Here is a 13437-nt window from a genome sequence, read left to right on the forward strand (position 1 = left end):
TGCAAATCATCTTGCTGATAAAGGGACAATGTCTAGGTTACATAAAGAATTTTTACAACTCAATAGCAAAAAGATGACCCAATTTAAAAATGGGCAGTAGATTTGAATAGACATTTCTACAAAGAAGATATGCAAATGGCCAAAAAGCATGTTCAACATCATTGGTCATCAGGGAAAGGCAAGTCAAAACTGCAGTAAGATACCACAGCACTGCTATTACAATGGCTTTAAAAAAAAAAGAGTAATACAAACCAAGTTCATTGATGTAGCAACTCTCATATGGTGCTGGTGAGACTGCAAAATGATGTAACTCCTCTGGATATCATACAATTTAGACATATACTTACCATATGACCTGGCAATCATACTCCTAAATATCTACCCTGGACAAATGAAAATTTATGATCACACAATACCTGTTCACAAATGTTTATAACAGCTCCACTCATAAAGACCAAAAAGGAAAACAACCCTAATGTCTTTCAACAGTGAATGGATTAATAAAACTGTGGTGTATCCATTCAATTGGATACTATGCTGCAATAAGTAGGAATGAACTACTGAAACATGCAACAACTTAGATGAACCTCAGAGGCATTGTGCTGAGTGAAAGAAGTCAATCTGAAAAAGTTACACACTGTATGATTCTATTTAACATTCTGTAAAAGAAGAAACTATAAAGACAGAGCAGGTGAGTGGTTACTAGGGATTAGGGATTAGGGGTTAGGGAGAAGGTTTGATTATAAAGCACACAAGGAAGTTTTCTGGGGTAATGGAAACGTTCTGAACCCTGATTATATAATGGTGGTTGCACAAATCTATACATATGTTCAAACTTTTAGAAATGTACTATGAAAAAACATATTTTATCACATGTAAATATAAATAATAAAATAACCATTTGATATATAAAGAAATATATAAATATAATTTATTTCTGTGTGTATATATCTGTATACAGACGTGTGTACAAATGCACATAATCTAAATTCAAGAATCACTGCAGGGATTGTTCATAATTTTGGCCACCAACAAAAGGTTTTTGTGGTGAGTAATATTTTATCTCTGAGAATGTTTAAAATTGCTGGGCTATGGTGGTAATTAAAAAAGCAGATCAACTTGTAGTCAGTATTATTTTAGTTTTAAATTCTCTACAAACAATGCACCCTTTCACTGCCTACTCTGGAAAGACTGGCTCCCACCACCACAACTCTGGTATGACACTCTCTTCTGTGTTTCTGGAATGAAAGTGTCTGGACATAAAGAAACTGATCCTGGAAGCTGGAAATCATTGAAATGAAAGGTCCACGTGATATGAGTGGGGATCTACAGTGTCTGCTATAGATAACCAAATCCTGGTTTGAATGAATGAATTGTATGTATGTATGTGTGTGTCTATGTATGTATGTATAAATAAATAAGACCCCAGTGGGGCAAACTGGGTAAATCTTAACATGTACTGAGTAGTAGGTGATATAAAGGAATAGTTTTTAATATTGACAATGTATTAATGATATTGTGATTTTGTAAGAAAATGTCTTATGTTTTAGAGATACATACTGATATATTTCACAGTGAAATTTCAGTGTCTGCAATTTAGGTTCAATTTTCAAATAAAAAATTAGGCAAAACAACTATGGTGAAATGTTAATAACTATTGAAGTGTGATAAGTATATAAGGATTTATTATACTCTTCTACTTTTTGATGTGCTTGAAATTTTTCATAATAAAAGGTTTTCAAGATAAAAAATGCATCAGAAAATCCCAGAAATATTGAGTCTCTCAGTGCTAGAGCCAGTGAACACTCACTGCACTACCATAGCCCTATCAAGATACATCCCAAGATGAAGTTAAAGTTTCAGAGAGTAGAGGGCAGGGACAAGTTGACAGGGACCTGTACAGGTGGGCAGCCTGAAGCTTAAGTTCTACTGGTATCACAATAAATCCAGGGACAGGCTGTCCATGGTCCTGCTCCAAGACAAAGACCACTACAGGTGCAAAATATTAAGGGAATGATTTTAAGAGGCCAGCTTTCTTGGCATGAACAAAAATGGTGAGAGGCAGAATGCGAATGTCTGGTGTTTCAACACCCCACCCCCAGGCCCATGGCCTCCACTAAGGGAGTCCTGTGGCCTCTAGTGAGGCAGGGGCAGTGCTGTTCACTCCATTCCTCCCAAGGCACTGCTGCTACCCACTTTCTGGTTCTTTCTACCATTTGGAGACCATTCCTAGAGGCTCCATAAGCACCTCAAATTCTATATGCTGAACACTGAACTTTTCCCCACCCTCCAATCTTGTCTCTGCCCCAGTGACCCATGACTCTGTCACCCTGAATGAGTCAACCAGCCCAGACACCTAGGGGTCGGCTGTGAGCCCTCCTCCCGGCTTACCTCTGCATCTGGTGAAGACTGGGGAGCCTGGCTCTTCTCTCCCTGTCCTGCTCCCACTGATCACTTTTTGGTGCTGCCACCTCTCATGGCTCTTCCTCAGAGGGGCTAGGCCTCCCCCTAACAATCTATGCAATCCAAATGCAAGTATCCTCAGGCAGTGCTGCCAGTACCCTCACTCTGAAACCCAGGCTCTCACCCTGGATCTTAAGGTTCCCCATGACCTGACCTCTGACCTCTGTCAAACATCACAGCCTGTCCCCACCTCCTCCTCTCTACCTGCTCCTCCAGAAGAACCCTTCACTCCCTCACCACATTCCTGCCATGGATCACAACGCTGCCCTTCACCAATGCCTTCAGGACTGAGCTGCAGCCTCCCCTTTGAGAAGCATCTCCAGAACCCACACTCTGCCATCTCATGACCCTTCCCTGTGGCCCTTTGTGCTGGACAGGGCATCTCCCATAACCTGTGATGCTTTAAAGATTTATAAGTGGAAATTGATCCAGTCACCAAATCCCTCTGAGTTGTTTCCTCTGTGAAATGGGACAATACCCACACCAATGGATCTGAGAGTTACAATAATAAATGCCTAGTGAGAGGGCACTGAGCTGAAAGCTTTCACACTTTATCTCATTTAATCCTCACAGCACCCAGAGAGGCACATAGCACTATCAGTTGTCTTCATGGAGAGTGAGGTGAGATGCCCTGCCTTTCCCTGGACAGACCTCCCTGACCCCTGGGTCACTGATCCCTGCACCTCCTTGTTCACTCAGTTGCCCCCTTCCCCCTTACACACTGAGTTCGTAGAGGGTAGACATGGTGCCGGCCTTTCACACCTGTGTATCCCAAGCTCCTAGAACTGGGTTGGGCATACAGGAGTACTTAGTCAATATTTGCTGACTGAAGTAATCGTGAATGAATAAACCTAGCCAGCGACAGAGCCTGGAACCGAGTTCTTGGCTCTTTCTCAGCCCCTGAGCAGGATCCTGTGTAGAATATGCTTATAGCAAAACCAGGCATACAGTAGGTACTCAACAGTATGTAGCTGCTGCTGTTGTTATGGAGAAAGGGGGGCGGGATACTTTTAAAAAGACTGTTACTCCGGTGAGGCTTCTCAGCAGCCAGGGCTCCCCGACAGCGATCCAGGCCCTGGGGCTCCCAGGGCCCCAGCCAGGGTTGGCTCCAGCAGTCCTAGGGTAAATTTGGGAAGTGAGCATGGACAGCAGAGGTCAGGAAGGGAAATCCCAACCTACCTTTCGCTCCCCGCAGAAAAGATGTGAGGCTGCCGCCGCTGTCCTCTCCACCATGGGTGACAACACCGCCGGCAACCGGGAACCCCACACTCCTCGCAGCGCGGATTCCAGCGGAACTCAGGCCCCAGCCCTTCCCTCCAGCTGCTGAGGATCCCGGGACCGGAGGCTCCTACTCTTCGCCCCCCACCACTGCCACTTAGCAATCCGGCTTGAGCGTCCTGGGTTCTTTTTCTGGCTCCTTTAGAGCTTGGATGTGCAACCGTGGGCGGGTCACTGTCGGTCTCCGAGCCTCAGTCTTCCTGACTGCGCAACGGGCAGTGGGGCAGGGGCGTGCGTGGGTGCAGGGCCTTGCCAGGTGTCGAGGCTGTGACTGACCGCCCTGGTTTTCCATCGCCTGATGGGAGGAAAGGAATCTGGGAACCCAGTTACTCCATCCCCCTCGAACTTCCACCAACCGTTCTTTGATTCATCAACCATTCTGTCGCCACCAAAGATGCTCGCAGCCCAGAGCTGAGGCCGCAGCCTCTCTGGGCGCTAGGGGAATGAACTGCCTCCCTCTCGGCCGCAGGACTACACGCGAGGCGGTTTCTGCAGAGCCCCCAACATCGACCAGCAGAGACCACTCCCTGAGAGAAAAAGGAGTAGGCCACCGGGGCAGTGGAAGGGAGAGGAGATACAGAGCTCCCCTGGGGTTTGGGCAAGTCCCTAAGCCACTCTGGACCTCAGTTTCCTCTTCTGTAAGATTGAGCCCATAACACCGTGTTCTCCCGGGTAGGCTGTGAAGATTATTACTTGAATAGTAATTTTGCATCTGTGAGGCTCCGGGTGTTTCTGAGTAGTTAATGCGGGCGCACAGGCCACCCCCTTCAGGTCCGGCTTGAGCACTCGCAGGACCCAGGGAGCTCCGGGAGACTCAGTGTAGGCCCCTCCTGAAACCGGGAGACCCAGACCCACCTTACGTTCACGGTGGGTAGGGTTGGCGGCCCAGGCCAGGAAGGGGGCGACCGGAACCTGCGCTGGGCGAGGACCCCAGGCTTCCGCAAACCTGAGTAGGAGGCGAGCGAAGGAGGGTTGAGAGGGCGCTTGGTTTAGGGCGACAAAGTTCACACTTCGAGAAGCTCCCGCGCGCTTTCTCCCGCCCTCGTCTCTTCTAAGTAACTCTTCCCTCTTTTGTTTTCATCTCTCCCTCTTCCTTCCTATCTTCAGTCTCTCTCCCGCCCCATGTCTCTCTTGCCCCCTTCTTTCTCCTCTCGCTCCTTCTCCCCCCACTTCCATCTCATCGTCACCCCAGCACTTTATAACCAAACAGCCAAACCTCTTTCCAATTAAAGTGGAATTAGGCAACTCAATCAAATTAGCTCCCTATTAAAGCCCTCCTTTATTAAACCGTTTTCTTGTCCTGCTATTAAGTTTCACCGCCTGGCGGAACTCGAGCCGGCCCCAGAAGTTTACCTTGGGATGTCGCCGGGCCCAGCCTAGGGGAGGGGGCACCCCGTTTCCCGGGGAGGGGGCGTCCCCCTGCGGAGAGCGGTACCGACCGCGGGAGGTCAGAGGAGATGGCTCGCGAGAGTAAGGAAGCAACAGGGGTGCCGAGTGAGGTCTGCCGAGGGCAGCACCCAGCATCCCCACCACCCAAATATAACTCCAAGGCCGCGAGCCTCGGTGCCAGAACGGTAGCAGCCATTCCTCCCCAACAGCCTCCGCCGCCACCCTTGGTTCTAAACCCGAGAAAGGGGCGCTCCGTGTGCGACCCGGCTGAGCGCAAATCTGCGCTAGGGGCGGCGGGGAGAACAGGAACCCGGCGGCAAGTCTCGCAGGTCCGGCGTACCAGCGGGTCAGCGGGCGGGGAAGGCGAGCAAGGCCACCGGCCGTGGGAGGACACGGCGACCCAGATGCGCAGCGGGCGCCGCTCCTGTCGCCGGGGCCCTCCTAGGCGCCACAGGGAGTTTCCTCGCTTCTCCAAGCCTTGCCGCCAGAGCTGGAAATCAAGACTTTTTCAATCAGGCTTTCCAAGGACAAGGACGAAATTCGGTGTTGTTTTCTTAGAAAATAACATTTATTTCTAGCTCATATCTATGCAAAGGAAAGCACAAAGTGAGCCATTATCTGCAGCAGCGTTTCCGGCTGCGGGCCCTTCGGCCGAGGCATTGGGCGAGTCCCGGAGGCAAGGTTGGGCCCTCGGGCGGGAAGTTCTGGCTCAGTCACACGTCGCTCTGTTCCTGCTTCAGTGCCCACCTTGACCGCTCCTTCGGGAGAGGCCGCGGGCAAGAGGGGCGGGTGGGCAGGATTCGTCCCGAGTTTACAATATATTTAATCTATAAAACCTGATCAGTACAATGCGCGCATAGCCTAATTTTTTCTTTTCTTTTTTTTTTTTTGCTGTTTTCGAATATTTTTCACGTTAATATCGAGGTCACCTACAGATTACAATTAATAACTTAGAATTCCATTTTATAACATTATACACTGGCTTGTATATATATATATGTATAGATTATATATAGATTTATACATATATAAAAACTCACACTGCACCAAGGAAACCCATGCTTATCGGCATAAGCAACAAAGAGCGACAAATACCGCAACGAGGAAAGTGCACCTTAGAACTTGTTTCCTTTTTTTTTTTACAATTGATATTGATATGTGTCCCAAAGACTCGACTGTGCCAAGAGATGTATAGATCCTAAATTTGTATTTGTTAGAGCAAATATTTAAAAAATTTTAAAGGGAGGGGGGTACACAGAAGACAGACTCTTGGACTATCCTGCCAGCCGTTTGAGAGCGCGGGCGGGCGGGATGGGCATAGTAAAAGGAGAGGCAGGAGCGTGCGCGGGGCCGCATCCTCTTAATTCTCAAGAAATGTGTGGCCTTCTGAAGGGCTGGAGGAGCCTTGAGATGGGGATGGGGGGATGAGGACCCCGGCCGCGCACTCTTCCTTCCGAGTACATTTGCAACGGTAGCTGCTCCTTTGCTCAGCTCTCCCCACCCACCCTCCAAAACAAAACCTAAAACCCCCTTGGAGCGAGAGGACCCAGCCGAGGCGCTCTGCAGAGCACACACCAGTCTAAGTGTGACCGGCGGCCCGAGGGGACAACGCTGGGGTTAAAGTTTGGGGGCCGCTCGGCAGCCGGACCCCTCGCCCTACTGCTTCTCAGGGGTGCCATTGACCATAGGCCCGTACAGGCCTCCGCCGTAGGTCGGCTCCTTGTGCACAGCAGCGGCGGCGGCCGAGCGGTCGCGCATGAGGTCGCTGAAGGCGTAGTCCATGGGCGGGCGGAAGCCCAGTGTGGGCACCAGGCCGGCGGTGGAGTAGGGAGCCATGAAGGCCAGGCCTCGGCTGTGCGCCGCCGCCGCCGAGTAGGCCAGGCGCAGGGGACTGAGGCTAAGTGGCGCGCCCAGTGGATAGGCGCCCGCATCAGCGCCGAAGTGACTGGCGTTAGGCTGCAGCGGCGAGAAGGCCGAGCGGCTGCTCAATGAGCCGAGCGCCCCAGGCGCCATGGCGCCCGCCAGCAAAGGTCTGTGGTGTGGAGGTGGGGCGGGGCCCGCCTGCAGCGGTGCCGGCAGCCCGGGTCCCCCGGCAGCAGAGTCGACGCGGCCTGGCCAAGCGTCATCAGCAGCTGCTATTGCACCCACCGCGGCCTTATCTGGGGGCGCGGTGGGACCGAGGCCGGCCACCAGGCCCCCGCGGTGGTGGTTCAGCACCTGCTCGATGGCCTGCACTACGTCGCCGCCGCAGCCCTGCAACACCAGCTCCAGGACGCCTCGTCGGTGGCCTGGGAAGACGCGCGTCAAGATGTCCAGCGGCGTCCGCTGCCGTGGACCCGGACCGCTGCCCAACCCAGGCGCGGGCGCGGCCTCTGCCTCCTCTTTATCAGCCTCGGAACCGGATTCGGAGCCCAGAGGGCTGGAGGAGCCCGGGCTGTCCTCCTCGCCGCCGCCTCCTGGGCCGGCACTCCCTGGGCAGCTGCCACCTGCCTCTTTGGAGGCCCGGGCCAGGGGCGACCCCGAAAAAGATTCGCCATCGCCGTTCTCCGAGCCTGAGCCTGGCCGCACTTCTGGGGACGACGTCCCAGGACCTGAGTCGGCGCCATCGGGTGACAAGGGCTTCCCCGGCGGCGGCTGGGGGCTGCCCGGACGGCCTGCCTGAAGCAACGTCTTGGGAAAGATGTCGAACTTCTGTAACTTGGCCTCTGGGAGGGGAAAATGGAGGTGTGAGACGAGGTTAGGAGCCGGCGACAGCAACCACAGCAACCCAGCTGGATCCCAGTTTCCCTTCCCTCTGAGCTCCACGACCCTCATTCACTGGGCTCCTGTGCCCCTCTTTCAGCTCCAGCATTCCTTCCTCTCGTAGTCCCTACAGCCCTGTCTCTTCCCCTACCCCCAGGGTGCGCTCTTTCTGTACTCAGAATTCCAACCACCTGTGCCGTGGAAACTCAATATCCGGCGCCCCTCTTCCTACATCTGTGCCCCAACACCTCCACCCCTTGGCCCCCTTCCTAGTCCTGTCCTGTCCACAAGCAGTGCCGTAGTCCAGGGTTCAAGCAGGAACCAACATACCTTCCACCTACACGACACACTGTACAGAAGCCCCCACTCCCGCCTCTGTGATTTACAAGAGCCAGCTCAGCCCTGGGTGCCTCCTGACCCTGGGCAGCATAGCTCCCAAGCCCTTCTGCAGGCAAAAGTAGAGCCCCTATTTCTGATCCATGCTTTCCAAAATTAGGACCTAAGAAGTTCTTCCCTCCCAAGCTGAGGGCTGAAAGGGCCCCTAACAACCCCGGCCTTAATTTCTTTCCTCCCCAGGAAAGCTCAGTGAGTCTTGAGGAGGGTGTGGCCAGGCAGGGAATGGGGAGAGACAAGAGGAGAGGGGATCGAGGTCAGCGAGGCTGCGCGTACTCTGAGAAAATGGGGACAAGCGGGGGAAGACGCTAGAAAGGAGGAGCAGGGGGCAGCATGCTGTTGGGAAGAATTAGGAACATAAAAGGAATCACGCGGTGAAAAGAAACGAGGTATCTTCAATACCTAGAGAAAGAACTGCGGGGCGGAGCAGGGGACTTGGACAGGGACAGGTTTCTGAAGAGAGTTGGGAAGTAGCAGCAAAGGGAGCGGCGGTGTGTGGAAAAGCGCACAACCAAGGAAAAGATTAAGTCGCTCAGGTTTCCGCGCCGCGGAGGATACCGAGCGCAGTGAGCGGAGAAACTAGTTCCTGCCTGGGTTTGGGTAGAGGAGATAAGATTAAGGCGTTCATAACTGGGCCCGCAGTGAAAGAATGAAGTAAAGTATAAATTCTTCAGAAAAGGGAGAAGTAGTTTATGTGTTTCTGCCCCAAATCAGGTCCTGGGTGCGCGGAAGACTCCAATAGTCCGGGCGTTTGGAGAAGTGTTTCTACTCTGGGTATCTAGACAGTCCCCTGGGCCGCGCGCCCCTGGACTTCAGCCCGGCTCCACGCTCCTTCCGGCCAGGCCGCGCTCTCACCTGAGCTTCCGGAGCCCGCGGTGCCACCTCCGGTCCCCGCGGGCGCTCCCGCTCCCGGCCCCCCGCCGTCGGCGGTGCACACAGAGCCGAAGACCTCGTAGGCGGGTCGCGGCGGGATGATGCCGTTGGCGGCGGCCAGCGCCAGGCCCTCGGCAGTTCCGTAGAGTAGCTGCAGCTCGCGCGCCTCGTTCTCTTCCTGCGCCTGCTGCCTGCGCAGCGCCACCTGGGCCGCCATGACGCGCTGGCGCTCGGCGATGAGCGTGCACTTGGCACACAGGCAGTCCTTCCAGCGGCAGTAGCGTTTGTGGCCCTTGAGTGCCGACACCACGCCGTGGTTGCGGCAGCGCGCGCACTTGGGGGTCCGTGGGTACTTCTCAGCCGCCCGCAACAACAACGGCGGCGCCCGTAGCAAGCCGCCCGCCACGCTCACAGGTAGAGACGCGGCCGCCGCCGCCGCCGCGGCCACCGACGCCACCGACGCTACGGGCGGCCCCGTCGCTGTCGCCGCCGCCGTCGCCGCGCCGGGCACGCTGGGCAGCTCCGAGCGCAGCTCCATGGCAGGACCTGGCGTGGAAGACCGTGGGAAGGGGGTAGAGATGCGGTGAGGAGCGCACGATGCATTAAGCCAAGGAACCCAGGCTTAGAGAGGGAAATTTCGGCTGCGGAGTTTGGCTAGTGGTTGCCAAACTGCTGGGAGGAGGTGCCTTCGGAGCCCGCTCGTCAGGCCGAGCTCCCCCACCCCACTCCCACCAGAGCTCTTGTATCTGATTTATGTGCTGGGCGTAAAACTTCGTTTAAATCAGTGGCTAAAATATTAAAAAGTTTGAAAGTCACTGGTTTAGATAAATATAACGACGACTTGAAAAGTAAGATATTATCCCTAAAAGTTTAACTTAATTGGGGTGAGTCGGGTAGAGAAATGTTTGATAAGGCTCGGATTAAAGAGAAAAAAATCTGACCCAAGAGTTAGACTGATGCCAAGAGAAAAACAGGAAACCCTGAAGCGAAATGTTCATTTTTGTGGAAAGGTGAAGGAGAAAGATATCAAAGCTACAGTTTAGCTGGCTGGGCTAGGAGTTAGCTGGCTTGGATTTTTTGCTAGTGAGGGCAGGGGATTTCGAGAGAAAAGTCAGGAATAGAAAGAATAATTCTAGGAGCGAGGGCAGGGAAACAAACATCTCAGGGTTAAGGTTAGGCCGAGAGGTTCCGGGCCCCGTGCAGATGTGGGAGCTACAAGCTCCACGGTGCCGGGCATCCAGAGAGCGGAGGAGAAAAATGGGTGTGCAGCTGAGTTTAGGAGGCCTGGGGAGGAGAATTAAAGATAAAATGCAACCGCAGAAACTTTGGACAAACAAACCCAACCGGAAGATTAGTTTGGGGGGCAAGAAAAGCAGCTGATGGAGGTGTATGGGATAAAGGTGTGCATGAGAAACAAAACAAAAATAAAAAACAGCCAAATGCTGGGGGTGAAGACGGAGTAGGACCCGTGGCACAATTTTTAGCTTTATAGCCTGAAAGGTAGTCCAGAAGGAAGAAGTATCTCTCTAAAAGTTAGGTACTGCAGAAGGAAGATCTTTTTCGCTGACATCCTGCAGTGCCCCCACCCCCTCCGGGTTTAGGTTGAGTGGTCAGACACGCCCTCCCCATCCTGGGGCCCCGCGGGACCCCGCTGCGGCACAGATTCCTGCGTTCTGGTCTTGGAGTTGCGTTCCTAGGCCTTGGATGGCCCAGCAGGCGGCACCGAGACAGGGCAGTGGCTTCTGGAACTGGCTACGAGCGAACACCAGAAGGCCCAAGAAGGCCCAGCTCTGAGCTTCTACCAGCGGCCTTCTCTGGGTCCCCAGGTCCCCGCCAGAGCCCGGACCGAACCTTGGTGTCTCCGCCCGAGAACCCTAGACCCCTCCCTGTTAGAGCTGTCTCTTCCCTTAGGCCCTTGGGGCCGCGCAGTCCCTAAGGCCGGCGTGGCCGGGGCCTTGTCAACAGCGGCCGCACGCCCGGCCTCCTCCCTTGCCCTCCCTGTGTCCCTTAACTACCTGCCTTGGGCTCGGGGATCCTCCTCCTCTGCTGGCGCTGCAAGCGCCTCCCAGCTCCGCTCGCGACGCTGGCGCTCTTGGCCTCTTCCCCTTGCCCCCGGCCCCTTATCTGACCACGTCACCCTCCTTCAGTCAGCATGTCCGAACTTCCGGACCCCCTCAGAATGCTGCGCAGTCCAACCCTTCCGTCGGAAATCTGAGCGGGGGGACCGGTTAGGGACCCACTGGCTGGAGCCGCGACCTGGCCCTTGCTGCGCGGCGTCCCCTCGCAGAGCGCACTGGACGCTGCGCACAGCCGCGCCCCAGTTGCCCGGCGCTGCCAGACTCTCAATGAGTCGCTCGCCCGCTCTATTGTTGCTCCTTAGGGCTCCATTAGACAGAATTGGACAACAATGTGGCGTCTGCCATTGGCCAGGGGAGGCAGACGGCGCTCTGATTGGCCGGGCCCGCGCCCGGGGAGCCCCGCATTCTACAGTGTCCGAAAGATTCGAAACTCCGAAAGCTCCACCGAGTGTTAGGGGAGGGGAGGGGGCGCGCCAGGGAAGGAATGGAAAAAAGTGGGCTTGGAGGAGCGTTGAAAATACCGTGACAAGGAGTTTCCGTGCGCCCAAGAGCGTGTGAATTGCGCCTAATTACCGTGTCCGGCGCGCCTTTACGTAGCCGTCTGTAACCCCTTTGCTTCTGGGGCGCGGGCTCGCCTGAGAGGCTCTCACTGGCCGGGGGCGCTTGGCAAGGCAGAGCTTCCCAAGTGGCCCTGGAGACTGGGGGCGGGATGGGGGCAGGTGACAATTCAATTACCACGGTTGGAGTAGGGGTGGAACGGGGCACGGGGGTGGGGAAGGGAGGGTTCATATGGCAGAAATGCCAAGACGATTTTTCCTTCCTCCTTCGGCTCTGCTTCGAAGTGCTCCCAAGTCCGACGCGTTTGGGGTAATCGGGGCTGCTGTTTTGGTATTTTTTCCCTGCCACTTTCAAAGTGCAAGTCCTTTATTTTAAAAGTCCTGATACGACAGGCTTCACGGAGGGTAAGTGTGGTTTATGAGGATTTTGTTTTTAAAGAGGAACCCGGAGAGAGAAATTGCGCTTCCTGGCGGCGCCCGCCGGGTTCCCGGCGCTCCGCGCCTTTCACCTCCCCGCCTCCGCTCACCCCCTAACCCCGTCCCTGTGGCCCCTCTTGCTCTTTGCTCTCCTCTTTTCTGCAGCATCTCCATTTCTTTTCCCTAGTGGCGGGATTCTTTTTGTTGTCCTTGTTTTAAATTAACGAACAGTTTGATTTTTTTTAAAAACTAAAGTAAAAGGTGGCCTCTCTGTCTCCCCAGATCCTCCTGGACGCGTGACGCACAGCCGTCTGTACGTCCTTCCGCCCAGACCAGGTCGCCGCGGGCCCCCAGGAGTACTTCTAACTTTCACCTTACTCTCCGGGCCTGACGTCACGACCCCGAGGAGCCGCTTGATCTGCGGAGGAGGTAACAGGCTTAGGGTTCGGTTTCCCTTTGAATGGCAACATCTGGAGTTAATGCTGCGGTCCTCCGACGGGATCGCCCTGGGTTTCCTCTAGCTGTTATTCTCTGTGCCTTTTCTTTCTGTCCTTTCCTCTTTTAAATTTGTTGTCTCTTATTCTCCAATTTCATCTATCTCCCTCAGAGTAAAGAAAATTCGTTTAATTAATGAGAAAAAAAATGCGTTTTCCCGTCGTTCTGCCTCCACTCCCTACCGTGCGTTTCCGCGTTGCTTTCTAGATCTTCCAGAGCCACGGGGTTCCGGCCCGCGCCGTCTGGCGCGCGCACATACTGGGCCAGCAGACACTGCCAGGGGCCCTCGGGACGCACCCCTTCCACCTGGCACGACTACGGGGCTGTGCCCTGCCAGCCCAGCCGCCTTTGGAGATTGGGGAAAGAAGGGCTCAAGGAGAGGGGATCCGCGGGTTCCTCCAAGAAGTCGACCGCGAGGGCCCATCTGGAGGGTGTGGGTGGGGAGAGAGCGAGGACAGGGGACTGTGCTGCAGAGCCTGGCGGAGAGCTTCCAAAAAGTTGGCCAGACTCGCGCGCAAGCGCCCTCCGACCCGGACGGAGTGTGTGGTAGAAACCGGCCATTCGCTCTTAGTAAATTCCGCTCGCTGGTACCTGAGAATCTGTGTGGGAAAAAGCCAGGGTTCCGTTTCCCTGTGTCTCCCGCGTGGAGGGAGGGTGAGGGAGTGAGTCTGGATAATGCCTTGCAGGAGCGTAGGATCCGGACCTACCTTCCAACACCTTGAGGTTATGAAGTCAAGGAAATCTATTTGTAA

At 54.3% G+C, this 13437-nt stretch overlaps 1 protein-coding gene across 2 annotated transcripts; it reads right to left on the bottom strand.

The window, feature by feature from the left end:
- Positions 1-5684: 5684 nt before the first annotated feature.
- DMRTA2 (DMRT like family A2) lies at positions 5685-11487 on the bottom strand. 2 transcript variants are annotated; one of them, XM_036893218.2, is made up of 3 exons: positions 11154-11487; positions 9121-9684; positions 5685-7835 (listed from the first exon to the last, which is right to left on the bottom strand). In XM_036893218.2, exons 2-3 carry the CDS (start codon positions 9674-9676, stop codon positions 6787-6789), a joined length of 1605 nt encoding a protein of 534 aa, XP_036749113.2. In that variant the 5' UTR covers positions 9677-9684; positions 11154-11487; the 3' UTR covers positions 5685-6786. The 2 variants fall into 2 exon arrangements, with proteins under 2 accessions (XP_036749113.2, XP_036749112.2); XM_036893217.2 differs by lacking the exon at positions 11154-11487 and having other exon boundaries at positions 9121-9915.
- Between the last annotated feature and the right edge of the window lie 1950 nt (positions 11488-13437).

The sequence above is a fragment of the Manis pentadactyla genome, chromosome 4, assembly GCF_030020395.1.
Source record: "Manis pentadactyla isolate mManPen7 chromosome 4, mManPen7.hap1, whole genome shotgun sequence".
Lineage (NCBI taxonomy): Eukaryota > Metazoa > Chordata > Mammalia > Pholidota > Manidae > Manis > Manis pentadactyla.

What these genes read in the sequence shown, in the direction of transcription:
- DMRTA2 (XM_036893218.2), bottom strand. Translation starts at nt 9,676, where the DNA reads ATGGAGCTGCGCTCGGAGCTGCCCAGCGTGCCCGGCGCGGCGACGGCG. An exon ending in CGCGGGCTCCGGAAGCTCAG is followed by an intron (nt 7,836 to 9,120) that starts GTGAGAGCGCGG and finishes TTCCCCTCCCAG; the next exon opens with AGGCCAAGTTACAGAAGTTC.